The sequence below is a fragment of the Coturnix japonica genome, chromosome 1, assembly GCF_001577835.2.
Source record: "Coturnix japonica isolate 7356 chromosome 1, Coturnix japonica 2.1, whole genome shotgun sequence".
NCBI classification, from domain to species: domain Eukaryota; kingdom Metazoa; phylum Chordata; class Aves; order Galliformes; family Phasianidae; genus Coturnix; species Coturnix japonica.
In genome coordinates this window covers 9,571,067-9,594,362 of record NC_029516.1, presented here as the reverse complement: position 1 = coordinate 9,594,362, position 23,296 = coordinate 9,571,067, and the positions used below count along the sequence as shown (strand labels likewise).

The 23,296-nt window shown below is 35.4% G+C and overlaps 1 protein-coding gene across 4 annotated transcripts in view; it reads right to left on the bottom strand.

Annotated features, from left to right (window-relative positions):
- Positions 1 to 7,191: 7,191 nt before the first annotated feature.
- Positions 7,192 to 23,296, bottom strand: part of HGF (hepatocyte growth factor) — a 61,040-nt gene continuing 44,935 nt past the window's right edge. For 2 of the 4 annotated variants that reach the window (XM_015878541.2, XM_015878383.2), the window contains exons 11-18: positions 23,032 to 23,171; positions 20,922 to 20,960; positions 20,290 to 20,386; positions 17,379 to 17,453; positions 16,640 to 16,786; positions 15,814 to 15,920; positions 13,939 to 14,084; positions 7,192 to 11,566 (exon numbers count right to left, since the gene is read on the bottom strand). In XM_015878541.2, coding sequence (XP_015734027.1) covers positions 11,396 to 11,566; positions 13,939 to 14,084; positions 15,814 to 15,920; positions 16,640 to 16,786; positions 17,379 to 17,453; positions 20,290 to 20,386; positions 20,922 to 20,960; positions 23,032 to 23,171 — 922 coding nt within the window. In that variant the 3' untranslated portion in view covers positions 7,192 to 11,395. Of the gene's footprint in view, positions 11,567 to 13,938; positions 14,085 to 15,813; positions 15,921 to 16,639; positions 16,787 to 17,378; positions 17,454 to 20,289; positions 20,437 to 20,921; positions 20,961 to 23,031; positions 23,172 to 23,296 lie in introns of those variants that run through there. The other 2 variants (XM_015878467.2, XR_001558599.2) reach the window with 2 other exon arrangements.

The window sequence follows — 23,296 nt, the reverse complement described above, 5'->3', positions numbered from 1 at the left end:
ACTGTTGATTCTTGTACTCTTCCAGCTACCAAAGCCTCACACAGCTAGCAGCAGAGTCCCTAGGATACAGTCCCTGTATTCTATATATATATATAATTTCATGGTTTGACAGACTGCACTACATTTGCCCATACACAAGAATTAATCAAATGAAATATCTCTGATGAGATTTGCCAGCTGCTTTTGACTGCTATGTGGCAGCTTGAAACTGTACAGCAGTTGAAGAAATTTATGGCAGCTCTGTATCGTCAGAGACACATAGCAAAGACAAAATCTGCTGCTGAGCCTGACCTTGGCATATTTCAGAATATTTTTATACTTCACATCATCATTTAACTGATTCTAGAACTCTAGAGATAGAACTCTAGAGATCACCTGCATGAATAGTAATATTAATCCTATGTGACAGAGCTGACAGACCCTCTTCCACCTATTACAATAACTACTAAGGTGACAGAATCTCCTGTGATCAGATCAATTCTACCTCATGCTATCTCTTTACTGGAATAAACTTTCAAGTTATTTTGGGAAACTCTAGCCCATTTAGTCATGTCTTAATATACCACTACACAGACTGTCCATCTCTGCAGCTGCAGTTTTGTTCCCGATTGCAGTCAGGCAGTGTTTTATTATGAAAAAATCTACTCAAGGGCCATCCTCAATAATGTGAAATAGTAGGCAATATTCCTTGGGCTTCAAAAGTGAAATGTTAGGTACTTGAAGATCTTCCTGGTCTTTATATTCTATGAAATATTTTAATTTCCTTAGAGCTGACATTGTGTTTGTTTTGAACTTAAGACAAAATATTAGGAAAGATTCTGGAGGGAAATCCAGCACACAAGTGACTAATAACAATCTAATCCCCCTGTACTATTGGAGGAAAATATGTTTTTGTTTCTTTCTTCTTAGTTAAGTAAACAGATAAATATATTTCCCCTGGCTTCAATTACTGCAAGTTGGCTTTACAGAAGAATCCTTTCAGTTTTGATTTCCTGTCAGCTTTACTGAAACACAACCACAGAGTACAGTATTCTCTTGATGTGATTTTTATAGACTCTAAGCCCTAAAAGGAGTGTTTCTAAGTCAAATAGCAATACGTTCTAACTTGGATGGGTTGGTTTGTTTTATCTCTGCAGTATATCTCCACTTTTAATGAATGTGTGAAACTGGGAAAGTGGTAAAGAAAGGATGTGGCTTGAAAGAAAACATTGCTTTTTAATGTTCTCTTGCCTTGATTTTCATCTCCTAAATTGGGTTCAAAAGCCTAAATAAATGCACACACAGACATAAATTGGTTCAAGCTGCTTTTTCAATCATCTTCCCATTGCAGGTAGAAAACAAATCAAACCAAATCAAAAGGTCTTTAAACCTCATGTACTAAGGGCTTGCCACAGGGAAGTCAGTGCCATACTGTAATTTTTCCTTTCTGCATTGCTTTTTGTATGTGGATCTTCCAGAGAAAGAGACCTAACAGCAACAGGTTTCATAAGCTGTGATCAAAACCTGCATGATTCCTAAGCTACTTTCTTACAGCTTGGTGCCCTGAGAACTAAATTTACTGTCCTACTTTCTTATTCATAAATCTCCCTGAGTGTAGCCCTGAAAATATTCTTTCAGCTCTGTCTCTACAGAACTTTTCTATTTCAAGTCAGACTTTAATTCTCTAGTCATGTGCAAGTGGTAGCCCATCTTGAAGAGAAATAAAAAAACTGCATAAGGAGCAACCTCTTCTAAAAGTCACTGTCTTTTCTAGAGCGAGTATTATTTTTCTTCTCTCACACACACCACAGAGCTTAGTGTTTACAGGCATGGTCTTTGAAGAGAGGAAGGCAAATGCACAAGTGCAGCATGGTGTGATCACAGCTCTTCATTCTTCATCATGCTCAAGGAATTATTTGCTCTGTAGTTTGCAGAATAAAAATGTCCTGCCATAGAAGTACTGTTGCTAAATCTGTGCTGAGGGTCACAGAGAGCAATGCAGAGTGGGGGAAAAAATAATAATTAAAAAAAGGACTTAATCACATCTGATCTTACTAAGAATATAGTGCAGAAGACGCATTTGAAACAGAGAAAGTGAAATGTCTTCAGGCAACTAAGTAGGGCAATAAAACTGCCAAGAGGGGAGAGAGTAGAAAAGCTTTCCAAAATGCTGCCTTTAGCAGGTCATGTCTTACTCAATGTTCAAGCACATCACTTGTACCAGTCTTACTCTTCCCTGTTTATTTTCTCCTGGTCAGCATTTAAATAGAATAATAAAGCAGCAAGCAAACAAATATGAGCAAGAAAACATAGCTGAGAAGAAAAAGAATTTGAGTTGTTTGCTAGCAGTGTTGAGGAATCTCTTGGGCCACACTGTGCCTATGCAAATGCCAGTAGCTCATCTGCCTCCATTCCAGGAGGGGAAGTCTTGCACGAAGTGTCTTAAATAAACATTCAGAGGAGTAGGAGAATGACAAAGATGCATTTAAATGTTTCAGAGAGAAGCACATCCAGAATTTTTGTTTGGTACCCAGATGAGGTGTCTTCCAGTAAATCTTCGTTACTTGAGCTCACACGAGCTTCACAGACTCCTTCCTGTATTTAGTTAGAAACTGCTTTACAGGTAAGGAATATTTTGTGAAGTGAAGAATTTGTCAGTGAAATGGGAAACAATTTCTGTACTCAGTGTGGAGTCTGGAACTGCCATGACCACTAGCCTCTCAGAAGTCTGCCCTAACACTTACGGGGTGGAAGAGTACAAAACCCTGCTGCTGCTTTGAAAAGGGAATGCACAATCCATAATCAAATAGGCAGGGAATTACCTCTCCAGAGGAAACTACACAGAAAGGGATCCTTGGGAGGCAGGCTGGAAAGAAAACAAATAGATTTCAGTTGGAAAACAGCCTGGTCTCCATCAAACATAGTAGTAAAACTGACATACTCCTGCAGACAGAGTTGGTAAGATCAGTATGTCATGATGAAAAACTTGCTGATAAGAACATTTGGAGGTAGATTTAATGCAAAGGCTATCTAAAGAAAAAAAATATATATATATATATATATATATATATATATATATATTTTAAGCATGTGTGTAAACAAGAAAGAAAGGTACAGCTAAATGAAAACTTCAGAAGAATTTTAAACTCAACAATTAGCGTTATGGAGTTGCACAGACTAGAAAGTTAATAACACTAAGTAGAACCAGAGATATAGAATACCATGTTTATAGTCTTTTTGCTAAGATAAAGTAGGATGTCAGCCTGGAAAACTCATCCAGCACTGTAGAGGCGATTCATAACCAAACTGATTAGGATAGCAGCCCGGAAAGTGCTCTAGTAAGGAAGCAGGTTTCTACAGGAAAACATTTTGCTTTAAAAACAGACTTAGCACTAAGCCCTGCCCTTACTGATAACTAACACAATTAAAGTGCAATAAAAGGGAAAAAGCATCTGGAGGGGTCTCTAAGGGCCTGTTCACCATTTCAATAAACACCGTGTGTGCACATGTTTAGTATTGATTCACTAGACTGTTTGGACACCTTCAGAAGCAGGGCTGAGCTTGTTCGTTTAGGGCCTTGATGTGCAGCCTACAGTTGCACTGTTGAGTCCAAACTTGAACACAGCTGGTTGAACACTAATCGAGTCTATTCATCTGCTTCCAGGACAATAAGCACCAGAGGGCCTATATACTGCTTTAGGCAAAACAGATACTTGTGCTTGCACACCAAGAGAAAAATGCATGCACAAATACATATGTAAACAGGCTGCCAGGGCAGAACCGAATGGATTGGCTTGAACCAGCTGTTATGTATTGTGTTTGTAGGAACTAATTTCAGTGCATTTTATCCAGGTAGTCACACTGCTCTTCTCCCAGCCATGGCACTGGACAAAGTATTCTGTGTGTTAGGACTGAAAAGATTCAGGAGGAAATGAAGAAAACCAGTTGAGGGCAAGTGCAGCACACAAGTCCCTCACTCACAGTTCTGGTTTCTACTACAGAATTCTGCCATCACAAGAGCACAAAATCAGGATGTGAAAAATTCATACCACTAAGTGTCACCATTAAGCTTACTCTTGTTATTCTTGATCATTGGACAAAAAATAAACAGTCCTCAGATTGTCCTATTCCAAAATCAAGGCATTCCAGTTGGCATTTTGGAGTACAGAGAAATCCCAGGTTGTAACTTTTCTCCTGAAGTGTCTGCGTGGACCAAGGACTTCTGAATTATCAGCTAGATAACATTGCAAAGGCAGCTGCATGCATTTGAATGAGTATGGTGCACATATGGTCATTTGCCCACATGTAGTCTGTATCAGTTTGTGCAAGTTTCTGGCTATTATGAACAGTTTGGAATAGATGGCTGCAGAGCATCTCCCCACAGATAACTGAGCCTCACTGATGTGGAATATGTAGAAGCCCCTAGTATCTACATTTCCCTTGTGTTAATACACTTGATCACAATTTAGGAACATCTGTGTGGATGTCCTGGTAGCAAGTGTTTTTCACATCCTATACGTATTCTTGGAAACATATACTGAAGATGCTGAAATGCAGAAAAAAAAGTAATGTTCTGTGGGGACTTTTCAAACAGAAACTTCAAAAAATGATGGAATCAGGCGGACATGGGTACTCATCTGTCTTGTGGTGAAGCAGCTGCTTTTCTCAGTTTTGATTTAAGACAGAGACTGAGAGAAGAAATTATGTGGTGATGGTAGTTTTGTAACTACTACATGGAGTTCCAGTAGTCTTAAACTCAATGCTAAGCAGCAGATGGTATATTTACGCCCAAGACGTGAGACAATTGTTGACATGGTTTGCAGCAGTAATGTTGATGTAAATGCTTGTTTCCTCAGATTGTGTATCATGATGACATTAATACACAAGGAAAGAAAACCATCTGGAAAATTTTCAGTTAATATAATCTGAACTGAATTAAACACCATAAACTCATGTTACTTAAGGTAAAAATTCTCTTAATCTGAGAAAAGGACTATACCACTCATTGTTCAGCTAGCCTCCTCTAATCCAATCTGTTCTCCTAATGCCATGTTTTCTGCCTTGTTTTAAATAAAATGTTGTGAATTGCACTCTCTTGTATAACTTCTCTTCCAGTAAGATATTTCACGTTAACCAAACTGGAGGCAGAACTCATATATATATATATTGAGACTTCTCTAACATTTCTTAGGTTTTGCAGTTTTACAGGTTTTTCCTTTATTGCTTTTGCTCTAAAAAAATACATTAAAACTAACTCCATACATAATGTTGCTGTTATTATTTTTGTCATTGTCATCATTTTAATGAAAAAATATTTTAATTGGAAGCAAGTTGCTCTAAGTAAAGCTTCAGTGGAACTTCAATGACCATGTTTGAATGAAAGCATATACTTTTCTTCTCTGCCACACAGGATCAGTTTGGAACATGTCTTGAGTGTTTGAAAAAGAATCTGAGCATTTGTGAGGATGGCCAAAAGGTTCAGGAAGAGGATTTAGGGTCTGCCCACTAGCCCTAGATAATGGGCTGACATTAATTTCAGTGCAAGTAGGATTAGATCTTCAGAAATAGAAACACAACATGTATAACATCTTCTGCGACCATATGGTGTCACTGCACTTTCTCAAGTATCCTGAACCAGGCTGAACCAGCTCTTAAGTTCTTCTGTTGCAACTTTTCACACCACATACCCTATGGTATAAAAATTGAGACTGAAAAATTTGTCTGTTCATTTTAGGGCTTACTTTGGTCTTGACCTTTTTATGATTTGCTTTTTTCCTCCCAGCTGTTTTCTTTCCTATTTATTGTAAGTGGTTTTTATTGGCACATAGTTGTCCAGAAGTCGGTGCTTTTGAAGGCAGAGTTGATACACAACTGAACTCTCCTAAACTGCCTGCTCTGTTTACATGAGGCTTGCTAAATAACAAAGAGCAGAAATCAAGTACTGATCATCTGTGTGGTTTTCATCATTTATCATCTTCAGAGTACAGTGTTCTTGCAACTGCAGGAGATAAAACCTTAACAGGAGACTGTAATAGAAAGGCAGTATCCCTTTGTAGATCTTTGTTGTGCAAGCAGTTAATTCTCGTGGCTCCCAGGAAGTAGACAGGTGACACAAACATTCTTAACACTTTGTAAAACTATAGCAAAAACAAGTTTTGACATACAGACTGCATCTAAATTTTTATGATTTGGAAGCTTGCCTTCATGGTTGAAGTTACTGGCAAGCTTCCCATTGGTTTAAGGAGTTCTTCATAACATCCACTGATTGTATGAACCAATTAGAAAATCCCCTTTTTGGACTACAATTAAAAATAATGAAATATTTGCAATGGAAGATTCATAATCCAACTTCAAACACTCTGTACATTAAATCATTTGAAGAATTATTTATTATTTATATAGGTGGAGTTGTGGAAAATATGTATTTAAAGTACCAAAATTTCAGCATAACCAGAAATGCACAGAACTTAGAAATTTCATTTTGATAATGAAAAACAAGCCATGAACTTACTGACCCTTACTTGAACTTGCTGAATGAGAATGCCATGATGCTAAAGGACCTTGACAATACTCAAGTGGACAGAGATACAGAGATACTCACCCAGTGATGCTAGTAAGGTTCACAATTGTTTACTTATTTATTTATTTATTTATTTTTCCCCTAGCAATTTCTGTTGACTTTTCTTGATATTAGGTACATCTAGTATAGCATCTAGATTTGTTCTCTTTGGATCAACTTATGTACTGCTGGTAATACTAAATGACATAGTAATGGAGGGTTTTTCCTGAGATGATCATAGAGATCATATTAAGAGACATATTCTAAATGCCAAACCTAGCACAGTGGAATTGTAAGAAACTGCAAGCTTTGTGTCAAATGTTCATTTTTAGATTAAGCACGAGCTTTTCAGTCCAAATTATTCTTCCCACAGTACGCTTTAGTCATTGTCTATGCAGAAGTCCAGTATGAATCTCTTGGAGAGGCTCAACAGGATCACATCTTTTTATTTATTTATTTTATCCTTCATTTTATGCGTGGTCTCAGTATTGGATGCATGAAGATCTTTAAAATATCAGTCCTCTTTATTTGGCACAGTAAAATCCTTTATTGAAATTAGGAGTGGCAGACATTCATTTTACTAAGGCTTTTTCCTTGCAGTTAATGCAGTTCCAAAGATTCTTCTTTAAATAAGAAATATAGTGCTAATTAGGTTGATATTTTTTATAAAATATTTTATTAAGAATAATAAGAGTAAACAAGGTTACAAAAATACCAACTTTATTAACTAGTGAAGATGCCATTAATTACAGAAGATCATTATACAGGTTATAACCACAGTGTTCCCTTTTTGTTAGGCATTTGGTCAGTTATCATTAATGGAAGCATTATTTTTCCCACTTAAATATGAAAAAATACTCTTATCATACACTGAATTCCACAGGCAGCTCCCTGAATTGATCCCACACAAGGAAACACCATACACAAATGCCCAAGAGTACATCTAAAAAGGATCACCGCAAAATTTTAGGATGAAAAGCCATGTCAGTTCCTGCCAGCAGACCTAACATTCATAAAACAATAATATACCAGTGCATGTGAAGGAGGAAGAAAATAACTGATAAGGAAAGAAGACTGAACAATCAATACTATTGGTTTTATATAGGTTTCGTGGGAGTGAACTGGTTTACAACCAGCCTTCCATAAAGTTGGCAATAAAGCCTCACCTGCTGTTGCAGTTGCTGTGTAGTCCAGAACCGGTGTGCTTTTCGTTGTAAAGCAAGCATGTAGTTCAGTGCACAGCTGTAGGGAAAAGCATTGAGCAAATTTCAGCCCCTACTTTGATAATCACATTCATTGATTTCAAGGGACATTTTGCCTGAGTAGATTTTGACCGTCAGAAGTATATTTGGGCCCTTGTCTGAAAAACCCTAACTCAAGTGAGTAGCTCTGTCAAGTACACTGGCATTACACACAGCAAAGGTCTGCAGAATGCCTGGGAGAATTTTATTTTCAAATTACAGAAGATTTTGGCCGTAGCAGCAAAGATTTGGACCAGTATATTACCAGTGAGAGCTATAGTTTCTCTGAGGATCATTAGATTTAGGAGGGGAAAAGAGAGGGGAAAAAAATAAAATAAAAAAAAAATAAAAAATATACATATATATATTTTAAAGGAAGAAATGTTTTCATTAAGGAGACAAAGAAGTGTCAGCCAGTTTCAGTGCCCAAAGAAAATCAGTCATTGAGTCAAACTTACTTCAGCAGCTAAAACTCAGGTCTTAGGTTTGAAAATTTTGTATCCAGTTATTACCCTTTTCAGAGTCCATAAATCTATGTTGCAGCTAGGAAAAGGAAGATGAAATTCAAAGGAATTTTAGAACGTCCCTAGATAAGAGTTTAGGTTCTGTATCCCTTAATTATAATATGAACAAAATCACATCTGCAAAGTAAAGTCCAGATCCCACAAAAGTTAATAAGAGGCTTTTCAGAAATTTAGATGGGTACCAAAGTACGCCCACCTGTTATTATATAGAGAAATGTTAGAACAATGAATGAATATCTGTAGAGTGTCCTTTCTTAAGAGAATCCTGTTGTTATAACAGTTGCCTGGCACGGTACCATTGGTACCAACAAGAAATATTCACAGGAATAAATGAAGTACAAATTCATTACCACGTATCATTATTCTTCTCTTCCTTGCTTTTCAGAGTCTCGTGTGCTCTCCATATAGATAGGGAGAGCAAGAGCACCTGATAAGCAAGTGCATACAAACATGTTAAGTTCTGGAGCATCAACTCTGCACAACTTATTTTACTGAGGTGATGCCCAGAACAAACAGGTAAAAATCCTTACACATTGTCTAACAAAAAACAGTATTTTTTTATCATATATATATATGCGTGTGTGTATATATATATAAAAATCACAGTCTTCTGCACAGCAGAAGATTATAACTAAAATATTTTAAGATTTAATTTTTCAGATAGACATAACAAAACACCAGCACATGTAATACAGGGAGCACATAACAATTCCTAGGGTACAAAGAGTGAACATGGAATTATGTATTTTATCCACATTCTACTGACTGAAAACAAAACTCACTTGGAGTTTTTCAAAAGTCTCTCTCAAAAAGTTAATTGTTTCAATATGCTGTGTTCAGTATATACTTAGTAAGAATACAGTCTTTACATAAATGGCAATAATTAATTGTAAATACAAAGGCTAAATCCTGCCCTCTTTAAGCCAGTAAGAGAGACAAAAAGGAATATGAAGGGTTCAGAACCAGCCAGGATAAATAGACTGTCCATGTAGCATTCACACCTTCAGGTCTCCAGTACAGGGAAGTTGCTTCTGTTCCAAAGAAACTATTTACATCAAGAGGAATTGCAGATGCTCTACTTCCTAAAATATTTCTTCCTATGCACCAGTAGATGTTGCTGGATGCTTGACACAAATCTCAGCAAGCCAGGACATTTAAGCTTGGGCTGAAATTCATCCTAGTTGACTAGGAGATGTAAGCATATTTGAGTCTCACTGTAGCCAAAGTGCACTGATGAAGAAAATAATTCGGTGAGTTAACATGAGAATGGCTTCCCATTACATGATTTCTTTCTGCCAGGGCAGAATTCAGCCCTGCGTCTTTTGAGTGAAATAAAATGTTCTTTTATATGTCTACATCATCATGTCAGCTTAGAGGCTATGCAGTTAGATATGATCTATATACCTTATAACTTGCTGCTGGAAACATATACAATTACACTGTCACAAGTGAAGTAATAGTGCAGTTACTTACGCAATTGCATGTACAGTAGTAAAAATAACTGGATATGTGTTGTATCCGCTTCCTAGAATTTACAGGGTTGTCGGTGCCACCTATAACATACTCATAGTATCATAGTATCATAGTCTTGTGTGGGTTGGAAGGGACCTTAGAGATCATCGAGTCCAAATGCTGGGATTTGAGCCTCCTGTGTAGCAGCGCGGCACTTCTACCACATGTGCCACAGGGGGGATTCGAACCTGGGCCCCGGTGTTGCAAAGAGGTATTCCTACCACTGCGCCCCCAGGGCACAATTTTTATTGTATTGCCAGCTGCTAAATGTATAATAATTCCAGACATACAGTTACACATCTAAAACGGAACATGCACTTTTCACAGATGCTGATTATTTGTCCCTTTTCCAAATCAGCATAAAGGGAAATGATAGATCTACATGCAGGCAAGAAACACAAGGTGCTTAACTACTAGAGATGTTTTCCCTATTTTATACAAGATCATCTCCCTGCAATAATTTTATTGCCCTGAAAGGGACTATACCAAGGACACTTTTTTGACTAGATTTAGGTAAAATCTTATTACATATCTGAAGTCCTTGAAAAGTTTTTCAATATATACCTAATTTTCCTCCTACTGTCTTTCATCCAGGTGCCAGAATCAACTTTTTTTTTTTTTTTTTTTCCTCCTGTCATCAAAGTTACTTTTAAATAAATATGTAGAATCCTTTCAACACCTCTTGAGAAGGATTTGGACATATTTATTTTAAATACCTTTTAGTGGCAAAAGTCCATCAGTGGCAAATCAAGACTAATTTTTCAAATCCGATCAGATACACATTCTTACACAGTAAATTCACAGTTAGTTCTGTGACTTTGAACAACTGATCAACAGTTTGCTAACGAGTTCATTTCAACATCTCTTTGCACATCCAGAGAGTTTTTTGAGATTTCTCTTAGAGGACCACCTTCACACGAAAGGGACCAAGTACAGAAATAGAGCCTATAAGCACTGTGTAACAGGAAGTGATACTGACTTCTGTGAGAACTCCACTGATTGAAGTCTTGTCAAAGTTTGTTAACAATGAAAAGATTAATGTCAAAAGGGATGATTTTTGTAATGGAATATTGCCATTTTTTGACCTCTCTTAAGGGGGTATGAGAAATAGGATCATGTATGCTGTCTTTGATAGATTTATACATCTCCCTGTAGAACTATCGTCATATCTGAAGAGAAGTGTATGGCTCATAAAAAGAAGTTGTGTTAAATAAAGCTATAATATGTTACTCCTTCTAAGATAATCTGAAGAGCAGCAAAAAAAAAAAAAACAAAAAAACCAAAAAAGGTCATGTGATCTTTTTGTACAAAACCATTAATCATCCAGTAATAATATCTTTGCAAAATTTTTTACCCATTCAAGTATCTTCAGGAGATATGTCACTATACTTGCATATACTGTAAGTTACTTCAATATTTATAAAACAACACTGATAGACAAAACACCAATAACACCCATAAATATTAAAAGAAGTTCAACAAACTTGACTATCAAGTAGTTTAAAAATGGTTGATCTTTACATTACACCTTAATTCTATGCTGTCCAAAATCTCTCTGTAAATGGAAGCTGTTGAGTTCTTCAGGGTTTTCTGTAGGTCATCATAATCTTGTGTATCCACCGGGAGTAATAAGAGACTCGAACAAAAATCCCAGGACGATTGCGAATGGCACATCCACGGCCAGGAACGATGACACCCACTACTATTTTTAGCCTGTTTTGTTCACAAACCAGGGGACCACCATAATCACGCTTGGGAAGAGAAAGAAAACAAAAATTAATTTGATAAAGAAAAAAAAAAGAACATCACCTAAAATGCTTCAAGACACAGTGCCCACAGTGCCTATCTACCCCCTACTGCTTGCTTGCTTGCTTTCTCTTGGGCTGGACAAAGCTCAGTGAACAGGCAGTAAAATTATCTTTGCCACAGGACAAAACCCAGCCTCTAATATCTTTTTTTCATTCATTTCACTAGAGAAATGACAGTGCTTGACCTTTATTTGTTTTAACAAACAAACAATTTGATAGCAATCATGAGGTAGCTACCTCATGAGGAATAGCAGTGGTTGTAGTGGTTGTAGGCCATGTAAAGATCAGGTTTTTGCTCTGTGCATTTGTAGTTTGTGTTGACTTGGCAAAATAGTACAAAATACAAAATCCATGGGAGATTATCACAGTTATAGCCCTGAGACTTATCAGAAGATTTGGATTATTCTTGCAGCAATGACCAAACCTACATAGCATACAGATGAATAAGCAATCTTTGTATTGACAGACTGAGATGGTCATCAGTGTTCCTCTTCGGTCTAGGCTTAGAAAAAGAAAATTTAGGTGGTCTGATAGGGGTCCTATTAGTAAGGTAATGTAATGTATGATACCATACTTGCCTAATTTGAGTAGTAGGGTATTGAGTAGTATTGTGACTGCAGTAGGAAACTTCTAAATGGACTTCTGGGGTCATAGGTGTAAGCCATATAGTGGGGCTTTTACTATGAAATTGTAATTTAGATACATTCACACAGAACCAGGACTTGAACACAGACACTGCAGTATTAATCCAGGTGAAATTTATACTGAATCAAGTAAACTAGCTGCAAAACTAGGCAGAACTAGTAAATATTTGTATCACATAGTGAGATACTGTTTCAAAAAATAAAAGCTAATGTTTAGGACTCTTCTCTGGCTTAGCAGGCAAACAACAACGTGCTTTATTTAGTGGTTGGCAACTCTGCCTACAGTATGGGTTTTGAACTAGATGAACTTTGAGGTTCCTTCCAACCCAAACCATTCTATGATTCTATGATTTGATGTTTGACCTTTATTTCTTTTTCAGTTTTGTTTTTCTAGCTGGCAGCAGATTATAAACAATAAACAATTGTCAGTATCATCAAAGCCACTCATAAAACACTTTCAAGAGTGGAGTTTTATCTGCCAATCTGATTTGGTTTCTCTGCTTATTCTTTAGTGAGGAAAATGGCTTCAAAGGGGAGCAGAAAACCGTACATTGATTAAGACTGATTGCTAATACTAATCAGTCGATTTCTCATTGTAAGGGAAGACAAAATGCAGGATCCCCAACAGGCCTCCATCCAGATGTTTCATTTATAAAACTTCACATGTCTAAGAGCCCATTTAAGATGAAATATTTAATTTTTAAGGAAAAAATAAATGTAGTAATAAAGTGGATCCTGTGATATATTAATAGTAAATGGAACAGACTTCATCTTGATGAAGAACTGTTTCTCCTATGGGTTGGTAGTATCCATGGGTAGGGAATAATTCACATTAGTGCTAGGAAATCATATTTTTCTCCAGATATTAAATGCATTATGATACTCAGGACTGCCTTCCTTCTAGATATCACCTCATCAGACAGATTTTCAACACAGAAAAAAAAGATGTCTTCCTATAACTAATGATTTATACCATTTCTCCGCAGATGTCTTTTCTCCATCAATTCTAGTCCCAAGAAAACCAACTGTATTAAACTCTATTATTACCAAAGCATCACTTTCTCCTCTACTCAGTAAGATATGGCTCAGGTTTTCTTAGGGAGACCAAACTACTCACTCCTCTGAATAATACTGTATCTCAGTACGTTTTTGGATCTTTCTGTATATTTCATAACTTTATTAACTCCACTAAGCAGTGAACATTTTGTTATTGTTGTTGTTTGTTTTGTTTTTGTTTGTTTGCTTGTTTTGGATGTTGCATGGAAATCCTCATCTAGCTAAGGAGTTCAATTTGCTCGAAACCTTACTTGCTGCTCAATCAAAATAAATTGCTGTTACTACCACACAACTTACTTTAGTCCTTATTATACAGGCAACAAATTTATTTCAATCTAGCAAAGTGTTTGGGTACTGAAGTCTATTAAACATGAGTAGTAGCAGAAAGTAACTTACAGAAAGAAACTTCTTCCCTCACTTTAGCAGCAAATACATAATTAGAAACACAGATCATTTTCTAATGCAGAAGATTCGTATACAATTTTTGTATATAAGTTTGATGTAGAGAGAATAATTATTAAAAAAATAAATAAAATAAAAAATCAAGTAAATTATTTCACAGGAAGAAAAAGTAATGACGGTTCTTAATACACTCTTATAAAATGTAATATTTACCTCACAAGGCCCAGCACCAGTGGTTTCAGCCACAGCACAGATTTCTGACTCATTCACAGTGATCTTCCCTTTGAGATACTGGTTGCATTTCTCATTTCCCAGAATAAACAGGTTTGCTACCCGGAGAAGGCCATCATAGTTAGCTACTAGGATTGAAAAGAGAATACAGACTTTATTCTATTTTAGGTTAAAAAAAAAAAAAAAAAAAAAGACATTGAAGACATTGAAGATGCAATCTGGATGAATTTACTCTCATAACTTAATTCACCGTACTTTGTCCCAGTGTACTCATATTTTTATTCATCCTCACTGATATCAATAATTTCTCCTTTAAGGATTTTTTTTATATTTGTTCCAAACAAAATTTGCAATAAATGTTCTTGATGAACAAGTCTCTTTAGTTCTCTGAGAATATCTGAAGAGTTTTTCAGTATTGGAAGAAAGCAGTAGATTCTACTGCCAGCTTGCTTTGGCATATCACAGAAATCAGGAAAAGTGTGAAATGTTGTCACTCCTGTTAGCAGAGCGAGGATTTCACTGCCTGCCTTAAACAAGGGTTAACATGTAATGGTGGCTGCCATGGTCTAAGAAAGGATGTCTAACTTGAAAAATATCATAGCAGTACAGTTTTTTTCTTATTCTGCACTGGCTCAGCTATGCTGAATGACTTTGTACCTGCAAGAGCAGAGACACTGCTTAATGCAATCTCCATTCTCATCAGTGTGAAGGTCAGGAAGCAGGAGCCCCATGGAGCTTGTTCTTGTCCGCATGTCAAAGGACAAGTCTGTACAAGCTAAGAATTAAAACAGAGGGCCGGGACCTGACCATTCTCTGCACAGTGATCAATAAAAAGTGTAAGCTTTGTCTTTCACAGAATTGTTATTCTGTTTACTTGAATAGAAAAATGAATGCAGTAATTCTTCTGTCCCTGACTGTGATGTTATGAGGATTGCATTAAGTAGAATACAAAATATGGTACAAAGCCCTTGGATGATGGATGTTATGTATTTATGGTATTATGTAACTCTGCAACAGTGTAAATTCCCGTATTTATTCTCTTAAACTAAGCTTTCCTGTGACGCTGTACTATGTCCCAGCCCTACTTCCCTTAGACAGCCATTCTCTTCAGAGGATATCTAAGGATCTGTGGCAAAACGGCATCTGAGTACAATAATTACTGCAGTAATTATTGTTAACTGACAGCTACTAAGTTTATCATCAACATATAATGAGCCAGATATAATATTTACCAGCCTAAATAAATGTCTTTTCAACAAAATATTTCTATTTACTTCGCACAGAATCTGTGTTTAATACTTGTTAGTAAGGCTATGAAGTCAAGCACTCAAGAGTTAGGAAATGCCAGACATACTGCTACTTGTAAATCATTAACACTGTCTTTGTGTACATTAATTATCTTAACGTTAATTATTCTGTATTGGTTTTCTACCACGTGGTCTGCTTTGAGATACAGAAATAATCATGTGGATGAATCAGAATTTTTCTAAACAGGTTTAGAACTCTTCAAAACAATTATGCCAGATTTTTTATTTTTCTTTAAATATGTAAATCAATTTTGTTCTGGCAGTTTGTTCTTTGAAATGTTTGAATCATTTTTTCTTCTCTCAAGGGAAAAAAAAAAAAAAAAAAAGAATGGATTAATAAAAAATGTTTCACATTAATTTAGCTTTGATAAAATACATAAAGATTTACAAAATTAAAAAATATAATAATAAAAAGGTGAAACTGCATTTCATTATGAAAAGTGTTGGACAAGTGTGGCATCAGGCAATACCAGCAGTCTCACCTATAATGACAAGAGGAAGGGAGTAAGTTGTCAACGTATTCATTTAGTTTTTAAAAATAATTTCTTACATCCAGTGTATCCCCATCCATAAACACTGCAACTGGTCTTCTCTGGTATGGTACATCCAGAAATGGGCAATCGGATTATTTCTACAAAATTTGTCAATACAGCAGGTCTGAAAAGAGTAAACAAACAGTACATATGATGGTTTTTATTTTACCTTCTAGAGTCTATCCTTAAAATAATATTCACAGAAGTTAAAAAATTGTGCCAATTCTTTTCCTTTATTTTCCATCTTTGAAGAGTATGGTGGATTCTTTTTTTTTTTTTTTTTTGAGTGTGTGTGTGTCTTACATTTGTGAACTGTCAAGAGATTTCTTGAAACACTGTCACTACTTTTATGTTATTTAACTTGGTTTTTCATCTTAAAAGTAAGTAATGATGGCATTTCATTTGAATATGTAGGTATTGCTTTTTTAATATTGAGAAAGTTTTAAAGTTTATATGTAAACAGATATCTTAGTTGCTATCTGCTATTTAATCTATAAATGGAAAGCACATACTTTTCAATGAATATTAAAATAAAGAAATAAGCTAAACCTGGTAATTGGGAAAAAGATAGCCATGATTTTTCAAAATTAACATCTGATTTCTGAGTAAAAGAGCCACCATTGCTGGACATTTCAAGTGAAATTCATCCATTTTCTTAATACATTCATGCTTTATGAGTTGTGCCAAGAAACAACTGACATGAACTTCTTATAATTGGAATTTTATCCTATAGAAATGTCATCTGCAGTATTGCAACAGTACAGAACTGAATTTGTCATTCTTATTTAGGATGAGTTTCATTCATAGGTGAAAAACCTGGAATTAGCACTAGTAGCTACTAACCTGCTAAGTTTTAGTAAAACCAGATCGGATCCTGCCGGACCATATACCAGCTGGGAGATATTTCGAACTTGCCTGTGCTTCTCTTCTCCCTTTCCTTTGATGTTATGGACTCCAAGCCAGGCTTTGTAGTCTTTCAAATCTTTGTAACTAAATTAGGCAAAGTAAGTTAGGATTTTGCTGCATGGATAATAAAGTAACTCCAAAAGAACTCTGCTTAACATGATTATACTACAAGATCTTAACTAACACTTTACTTGAAGTCAGATAACACTGCCAATTTCTACTCCAAAATCAACATCCTCAAATATAAGTTTTTGGTCTGAAGCCAGTGCATAATTTCATCATTAAGTGTGACCAAAATGTGATTTTGTTTTCTACTAGAATGCAAGCATTAAAATCTTTGGAAAGTGTAAACCTTCAAACTTTTCAAAGTTTGCCCAAGACTCCTACTTTATTCTGTCCAGTTCAGAAAAAGCATAAAATTATTTCCACAAAGAGGCGACCGCGTAACTACTACACTTGGATAATGTTTGTACTTCTGTGTAAAACAGCCAGACTTCTTTTAGATTAACAATGATAAAAACTGAAAATACCAAGGCCTCTCAGGAATTTTGACATCAAAAGAGCAGTGTTAAAGACAAACAGGAGTGAAAACTCCTGCATTTAAATGCAAGTGTTGTGCTACTAAGTTACATAAAATGCATGTATTTCAATATTGCAGAACTACAGACTACTGTACCGAGAAGGGAAACACTGCCTTGCTGTGAGAACCCACTCTTCCTTTACCAGAGTGCCTCCACAGATATGCTTATTCCTGTAGAATAAAAAAATACATACATAAATAAGGATACTTCTTTTCCAACCCAGACAAAACCTTTACAGATCACTGCTGCAAGCTTTCACTTAGATACTCCCCTGGTGAAGGGAAAGGTGGCTGAATGACAGCCTGTGGAACCATTTTGCTGTCCCTTTATCCCACAGTTTGAATACATGTGGCAGCACAGCTTTGCAGATTTGCTGCAATTTGCATGAGCCAAGAGAAAAGAGAAATTCAGTTACTCTGTTCATTTAGTTGTTTCAGAGGTGGATCTATAATGAGAGATATTTTAATTTATGCTTAAAAAGTGAACCTCTTTTTAATACCAATTGGACTGAAACAGTTCCCAGACAGCTGCCACATGTAAACAACATTTTTCACATAGGTATTGTACAAAGCATTGACCTCAAGGTGGAGAGTTACTATTTGGTTACCAATCCTATGAGATTTCTGTGTGCACATACTTCAGTTGGAAACAATCTGCAATATATGACATCCTACACAATTATAGAAAATCTGAAGCATAATATATCAAGTAAAATTCAAACAATTAAGCTTGGCAGTTCTTTCAGAAATAAAAATGACTGTGGAATGCAGATTAATTAGTTTCCTTCATTGTGCCTCCAAAGTCACATTTATTTTCTACAGCTCTTTAAAAAAATGAATAATAATCTTCAATGATTTGTGGAAAAAAAAAACACACAAAAAAACTCAGAATTTATAAATTCAAATCAACAAAGATTAAATACTTTGTTAAAAATGCTGGAAGGAGCCCAGATTCTGCACTGAGTTCAAAGAAATCAGAATAACAGAGGTGCTTGACTGCTTTTATTGTGTTGTTTTTTCGTTTGTTTGTTGTTGGATTGGTTTCAGTTGGTTTTTGTTGTTGTTGGTTTGGGGGGGGGGAGGGGGGCTGGATCCAAAAGACTGGATTCTTTATAAAATCATGACTCTAAGCAACCTCCAGTAGAGGACAGTATTCCTACCAATTGCAAGGGGTTGGAACTAAATCATCTTAAAGGTCCTTTCCAACCCAAACGATTCTGAGATTCCATGATTCTGAGTTTTATTATACACATTTCACACAGGAGCATGTGTTCCTGCCTGTTAGTTTCACTACTTACTAGTATAACTTCACAAGATTGCATCTAGTGCTTCACGAGACTGACTAGTACAGAATGTTAAGCCTAACATTTAAACAAAACACAAATCCAGAACTGATTTCCTGAAATGAATGAATTTTCTCCAAATATATTTAAATATTCCTGATAACAGAATCTGCACCAGATAATTAGGAAAATATATTGTTAATTAATTTAACATTCAGAAGTGGACCTCAGTTGCCAAGTATGAACAGTAATTTGTAAACACAAGTAAGAATTTGTCATTGCAGTTCCATTTTGAGATGTACAGCTAGTTTTTTGCAGACTAAAAGTTAGGATACAGCATGCTTTATGAAATTCTTAAATCCTTCACAAAAAAAAAATCTTGGAATCATCAAGATACTGTTTCATACAAAAGGCTGCCTGCTTCACTGGTACCAGTACACAATAAAAGTACATTTTTATGCTTATATGTAATATTTCAAAATATATTTTTCTGCTGGAGTATTTCAGGAATCTCTTTTTCATAAAATAATCTTCAGTATTTTATGCACTCATCTGCTTAATGGAATTCTGTAGTATCACACAAAATCCATTTTCTATTAGCTTAACATTATTTCTTATTAGCTATTTAAATTTTAGGCACGAGCTTTAATTCTCCTTTCCTGGCAAAATGCTCCCCAGTCATTCAGGCTGCTTTAAAAATGATGGCATCATAAGCTTTACCACAGAGATTCAGCATTCCAGCCCACCCTTCTGTTTATTTAGTCTAATGATGTTACTCTAGAATTTATTTCTGGACTATCTATCTGCTAAACTTTTAGAATATTCTAGTTCTGATCTCAGCCCAGGAGCTAGAAACATTGCCAGGGCTGGTAACAGCTCACAGGATTTCTTCAGCAGTAAAGTAATGCAGAAAATAGATTTTTTAAAATTTTTATTTATTTTTTTGTTTGTTTGTTTTCTTTTTTTCCCAGAGTATTTGTGGATACCTACTTTACAACACAGTTTTTAAAGCAGTGACAAAACACATAAGCTAATAGTAATAACATGCACTGTATTTCCTCAAGTAGACAAGGAAAAAAAGATGCATGAGATCTATTTCCTGTTATTCATTACCAATTTACACTTCTAGCTGATGAGTTATGAACAGAAGAGACAACAGTTCTGTGTTCTGGCTTTTACACGGTAGCAAACTAAGATGTGACATAATGCAATACACAATTCCAGATGTGCATGCTAGGTCTTAGAGTTGCCACTTATTTTTTAATACAAAATACCATTTAATTGCATTAAATGATAAGAACAGAAAGCAAAACTACATATGGGTATATAACATGAATCCTTTCCTAAATGCACTGCTGTTAAAAATTAAACATTGACATGAAACTCAGTTTTCTTACCATAAGCTATAAAAGAAGCAGTTTAAGGCTCAATGGGGAGCCAATGATGTGAAAAGGTATGCAGTTGCCAATCTAAAGAGCAGAATGCTATGGATGCTTTAGAAGCTCATACATACAACTCAGCAATAATGAACATAGAACCTTTTCACTGGTGGAGCAATATGTAACAAGATGGAAATACCAAATGTCCCAGGATTGCTAATTTTTAAATGTCTTTATAGGATTTAGCTACATTTTAGAAGCATTCTTATTCCAATCAATGCTTTCTACAGTTTGAAAAAAACAACATCCTACTAGATGCATTGTCCTTATCAACATGATAGTTACCTGTATGTCAAACTAACCACCCATCCTTCGTTAGTTTGTGTTGGGATTCCATTTACAACTCTCAAATGTTTTGTTGAAGCACAAGGAATGACAGTATCTGAAAGCAGGTCCAGAGATCACATTTTACTAAAAACAGCGGTAGGAAACCTGTACAGTTACACATAAGGACCACAAGAAGGTCAATATTTATCATGGATAGTGTACTCCTTACTGAGCTAATGAAGTATATTACTAACACATCAAAACTACTTCAAAGAAGTTCGGTTCAGTCCATATAGATTTAGTCAGGAATATTAAAAGAAATAAACACCTTTTAAAATTTATTACAAGCATTTCCAAATTCATAAAGCAAATAATGAAAGTTGTTACAGTATCTCACCCTTTGCAAGACAGAAAGATGAGAATAAAAAATGCAATAAAGCAATTCTACATTTGTCTTTTGTAAAAATATTTTTTTCCAATATGTATATTTTCTATTTTTCAACTGTTTTTTTTTTGTTTGTTTTTTGTTTTGTTTTGTATTTTGTTATTGTTATTGTTGTTGTTTGTTTTTCATTTTCACTAAAAAATAAATGGCTAGTCTTGGAAGACAAAATACATGCAATGCACAGTAAATCAGCAAACTAACTTACCATCCAAACTGGTTGTAGTAGGAGTTGTGTCACCATTACCTAGACAGACAAATAAGATATCCTTAATACAAAACTAAAACACATCTTATACTTGAATATAGTCATAACAAACAGCAAATGGCATATTGTTAATTTTAATATTTCATTTAGTTTAAAACAGCAGTAGTTTCAGTAATACTCTATAAAAATTACAATTTGACAAGATTTAACAAGATGGAAGGATTTCATTCCAATAGAAAGGAGTAAGAATTAAACATTCTGCAACAGAAGTTTCAAGCATTTTTCTTCTTGGCTGAATCCTGAATACATCAGACTATCTGTCATGTTCAGTTTCTACATTTCAGTTAAACATGACAAGGCAGAGAAAAGAAATCAGGATTTTTTCTCTAAGTTTTCAGAAACTGTAGAAGTAGTATGATTTAATCCAGATCAGTTTTGAAGAATTTTTCTAATTGCCCTAAATATCTTTGAAACTTCAAAAGTTAATGTTGCATTCAGCATGAACTTATCTTTATCAAGATGTGCTCCCCAAACTCTGGCTTTGTTCTTTCATCTAGTCCAAGTAACAATGCAGTTACAAGAAAGTTGCTTAAATTTTATTCAGAAGTTTTGCCTCCAGTAAAGTCTACAGTTGTTGCCCAGTGGTATGCGCTAGATGTATGGGTGCAGCTGCGGAAACTTTGAAATAACAAATGTTAAGCTGCCTCATGTAACTCCATTTCCGTCATCATCTGTATATATATGTAAATTTATATGGTTATGTATATAGTTATTTTCCATGTGTATAAAGATGTACATGTATATGTATCTATACATGCCTGTGCCTATACGTACGACAAAGTTTGAGCAGCCTGGTTAAAGTCACCAAGTAGAGTTGGCAATTGCCAACATTTTGTCTGTATCAGTTAAACTGGTTACTAGTGTGAAAGCAAGCTCTTGTAGTTTAACACTACTCCATACAACTTACAGTTCTAAAACAGACATATTCCAGCTTTGGCATTTGAATCCAAAAATTGTAATACCACAGCTGACAATACAGGCATTACTCTACAAGTGGCTTTTGTGAACACTTCCTTAGGAATTGATAAGTTGAGATAAAAAACTTGGACTGAGTGAATAAAATTTATATTTCTTCAGTTATTGTTCTTCATCCACATAACCTTTCACGTGATTTGTTTACTCTTCACTTAAATTACAAAACAAAACAAAACAACACACACACACAGAAACGTACAACTTCTTACATCATCTCTTAAAGATACTGTAGTTCAGAATATGAGGAAATGCAGCAAACTGCTGCTAAGAATAGATTTAACATCATCCTCAAACTCTAGACATCACAGACATATCAATTCAAAAGTCTAAGTTACCATTTAAATGTCCTCCCATAATATATAGGTAAGTGATTTAGAAATAGGAAGTAATGAAAAAAAATCTTGAATCTACATGTGAATTGCACATTCTTAGGCATAATTCTATATTTTTTTCCCCACCTAGATCCAGCTTATTACTGAATTCCCCATGATTTTTATTTCTGTTTAGTTATGCTATGTAGCCTTATAATATGCAACTTTAAAGAAGTGATTTTCCTAATTTTTTGCCAAGAGTTAAATCATCCCACAAGCATCCACAAGCAGGATCTAATATATATAGGACATTTACACATCAGCATATGTATAGTGAGCTATCCTCACTCTAAGCACAAATTCAGAACACACAGACAGACTATGAAGCTTTTGCAGCACAGATAGCTGCTGTCCCTGGGTTTCTTAAGGCCATAGCCAGCATTCTGACCACTAGACAATTCATTGTCTCCATCCAGCCCTCATTCAATAGCTAGATCTGCTGGAAAATGACCATCTGTAATAGAGCTTTTATGCTCCTACTTTATAAATATGTCTTGAAATCTCCAAGCTGGTTAAGGAAAAGGACTTCTTGTTCATATATTTCAGAAGCAGCTTCCTCCAGTCCTTCTCAGTCATGCACAATTGATTCTTGATTCTTGAGTTACATTATTTCTGCTGCCACAAACGACAATGGAAATGTATATACATACCACATCTTTACTGAGAATACAGCTGACAGTGCCTGAGGCATCATAAGTACTCACATCGAGAAATAGGGCAGTAATCCCAGGGAATGAGAGGATCATCTGTGTAACACCAGGGACCATGAAAATCATCATCTGGATTGCGGCAGTAGTTTTTCTTCAGTTTACTAACATCTGGTTCTCTGAATATTTGTATATGCCTATAGGGGGAAAAAAAAATATATCAAGGTTCTGAAAAACTTTATGCTATAACTGAGATTTTCAGAGGTTAAATATTGCTTTGCTCTGCACTGTAATATTAGCTGATTGAGCCTGCAGGTAGGGT